At 42.9% G+C, this 3,326-nt stretch overlaps 1 protein-coding gene across 1 annotated transcript; it reads left to right on the forward strand.

Moving 5' to 3' along the window:
• The first annotated feature begins 1,815 nt into the window (after positions 1 to 1,815).
• Positions 1,816 to 3,121, forward strand: LOC128856399 (prisilkin-39-like). Its single transcript, XM_054091697.1, has 2 exons — positions 1,816 to 2,484; positions 2,635 to 3,121. Exons 1-2 carry the CDS (start codon positions 1,816 to 1,818, stop codon positions 2,989 to 2,991), a joined length of 1,026 nt encoding a protein of 341 aa, XP_053947672.1. The 3' UTR covers positions 2,992 to 3,121.
• The last annotated feature ends 205 nt before the right edge of the window (positions 3,122 to 3,326 follow it).

The following is a 3,326-nucleotide window of genomic DNA, read 5'->3' on the forward strand; positions in this document are numbered from 1 at the left end:
AAAACAAATCAACGCGATTTCTGAGAGACTTCAAACTTTCACTTCTTATACTAAAACTCAAAGGTTATATGGTAAAACTGCATACCATATTTCTAATTAAAAGTTGAAACTTTCATGAGATGTTTTTAAATTTTTCTTAATTTTGTGAGCTTTGCATTAAATTTAAACTTTGATTTAAAAAGTTTTAGTTAGACAGTAAAAAATTTAAAAAAATTAACGAAAAAATATAGGCTTGAAAAATATGGCGAAAACCATAAAAATATCAAATGGCTTAGTTATGTGAGCACAAGTGTATATATTCATGGTGATAATACGTAAATATATATAAAGGGGGATCAATTTAGGGGTGTCAGATTTTAAATTAAAATAAAACATCGGATTTTAAATTGAAATAAAGCTACCAAAATCTAAATTGACTGGGCAAACTTAATTATTTTTGTGTAGAACCATTCATGAAATTTATTTTTTAAAGATAATCGCTTTCAAAGATTGACCGCAACTGCGTCGTCGGCCATCCGTAACCACCAATTTTGAATGACTCGCTGGAGGCCTTCGGTCGGCATCTCGTGAATAACAATAGTGCTGTTGACTTTCAATGCCTCAATCGAAGCTGGTTTATCCATAAAGCATTTAGGGTTTACATACCCCCACAATTAAAAGTACAAAGGTATGATATCAAACGATCTTGGTGGCCAATCCACTGGTTCGAGACGAGAGATAAATTTCCCACCGAAATGACAACGCAGTAAATCCATTGTTTCACGGGATCTGTGGTAAGTAGGGCAGTCGCTCTTGTTGGAACCAAATGTTGTGGATTTCCAGGCCTTCAATATCCAACATCAACAAGTCATTTAACATGGCGCGATAACGTTCGCCATACACTGTTACATTGGCGTCAGCATCATCTTTGAAGAAATATGGGCCCAATGACTCCGATTACTCCAGCCCGTAAGCCGCACCAAACAGTTGTTTTCAATAGATGTAATGGCTGATTTTGAATAGCTTCGGGTCGGTCTTCAGCACAAATACAGCAATTTTGCTTATTAACGTAGCCATTAAGCTAAAAATGGACCTCATCGCTGAGCCCTCATCATTGATCTGAGCGCGCAGCAAACACTTTTCACAGAGCGTCGATTTTCGTTATACAATTTTATGGTTTGTAAACGTTGTTAAGGCGTAAGTCTTTCCATAATGAAATGTCAATGAATACTGAAAAAATTACGTATTTAGTTTGATAGTAGTCACGCGTGATCTGTCAAAAAAACCCTATTGGAAAAAGTACCTCCAATCTGATCACCCTTTATATGAAATATACAATAATAAAAATATTTTGCAGAATCAATCCCATTATTTATTAGCCCCACCTCGCATGGTGAATGCATTAGCGGAAGAGCTCTGCTTTTTGGCATGTGTGCGTGCGTTGGGGAGATGTGCGAACTGCCGCATGCCTGAGTTGTGCGACTTGGCATGCTGCGTAAGAGAAAAGGGTGCAGAGGCGTGCGGCGCAGACAATTTCGGTATTTAAGAATTGCTTAGTTATACTATCCATTGTTGTCACGGGCATATGGAGATTACGCGATCTTTTGTTGGCACGAAATATTATACGCGCGTATACGGCACGCCCATCGCAGCCAAACTAACTCAATTTAGCACCTGAAATTTTTGGCCTATAAATTTGTACGCAGCTCAATGAGATCTGAGCAGTTCACATCGAGTTTGGTTCAACGGCGGTTTCGAATAAGCTGATCTTATTTTTCTCGCGCTTATTAATTTAGGAAAAAATTAGACGATAAATAAATAACTGGATTTTTTACGATGAAAGTGTGTTTGGTTCTTGCTGTGTGCGTCCTGGCCACGCTTACGCCACCCACCGATGCTCTCTTAGGCGCCAAATTGGCGCTGTTGGGCTTAGCTGGAAATCTGGGTGGAGGTGGTAACAGCGGTAGCGGCGGTGGCGGCGGCGGCGGTTATGGTAGCGGCAGATATAATGGCGGCTTTTACGGCCAACAAAATGGGCCCAACTACAGCAATGGCTATGGACGTCAGTCGTATGGTGGCGGTTACAATTACGGCATTGGAGCGAGTGGCGGCTATGGTGGAGGTTATAGCAGTGGGGGGTATGGCAGCAGTGGCTACAGCACAGGTGGTTACAGTGGCAGCAACGAGGGTGGACAAGTCGTAAGGGTTATCAAGGTGATTGTACCCAATCAGGATGCTGATGTTTCATCAAATTACGCGTCCGGTTACTCAAGTGGTTACTCCAGTGGTGGATGGACACCAATACCCGCACCTGTACCCGTGCAACGCACCTCTTCTTATGTGACCACACAGTCGGTAGCGCCAGCGCCTATCCAAACCACTTACGTGTCATCAGCTCCGGCACCACAACCCATTCAGTATTCCGCTCAAATTGGACAAGAAAGCGCCGCACGAGCTTATCAATATAGCAATGCGGCACCTCAACCCATCCCAATTCAGGTGCAAGTACCCCCCGCAATCAATTTGCCTGCACCCGTACCAGCACCAGCACCAGCACCGCAAATTTCGGTTAGTCTGCAGCCACCAGCGCCCGTGCAAACGGCAACTTCTTATGTGGCAACACAATCGGTGGCTCCAGTGCGCACTATAGTTCAGGCCGCGCCAGCGCCTGTGCCCGTTCAAACCACATACGTTTCAGCTCCAGCACCGCAGCCCATTCAGTATTCGACTCAAATTGGACAAGCAGGCGCAGCACAAACTTACCAGTACAGAGAGTCCGCGCAACCACAACCTATTGCACCACTCGGTCCTGCGCCTGCACAACAGGTGAAAACCATTAAGTTGATCGTAGATGAAGAGGATTCGAGCCAAGGAGGATTTAATGGCGCTCCTGCTCAAACCTATGGTCCCCCACCTCCAAGTGGTGGCGCTTGGGACAGCAGCAGCAGTGCGACGGGTGGCTGGAATAACGGTTATAAGCGAGGTGGCATTTGGGAGAAACTTGGCTGCTAAAAGTCGTTTAGTAAAAAACTGTCTTCGCTCTTTTTGCACACATAGTCTTACATAGTCTTATCTATTTTAAAAATATCTGTACATAAGAAGTATTTTCACCAAACTCATGTGTTTTCGACACGAAATTCATTTTGGCTTACGAATAAAGTTCGATATTCTTTTTGAATCTTTTGAGAAACATTATTTGGCATTCTGTAGTTATTGCACATTTAGCATTTGCTATCTAATTAAAGTAGTGCTGCTTACAGTATTTACGGTTCAGTTGTGTCCAAAGAGGAATGCGCTAATTTTTGTGCTAACAGTAAATCATACAGCAACTTAAGTTGCAAACTTTT

The sequence above is a fragment of the Anastrepha ludens genome, chromosome 3, assembly GCF_028408465.1.
Source record: "Anastrepha ludens isolate Willacy chromosome 3, idAnaLude1.1, whole genome shotgun sequence".
NCBI lineage: Eukaryota > Metazoa > Arthropoda > Insecta > Diptera > Tephritidae > Anastrepha > Anastrepha ludens.

What these genes read in the sequence shown, in the direction of transcription:
- LOC128856399 (XM_054091697.1), top strand. Translation starts at nt 1,816, where the DNA reads ATGAAAGTGTGTTTGGTTCTTGCTGTGTGCGTCCTGGCCACGCTTACG. An exon ending in CCATCCCAATTCAGGTGCAA is followed by an intron (nt 2,485 to 2,634) that starts GTACCCCCCGCA and finishes ACTATAGTTCAG; the next exon opens with GCCGCGCCAGCGCCTGTGCC.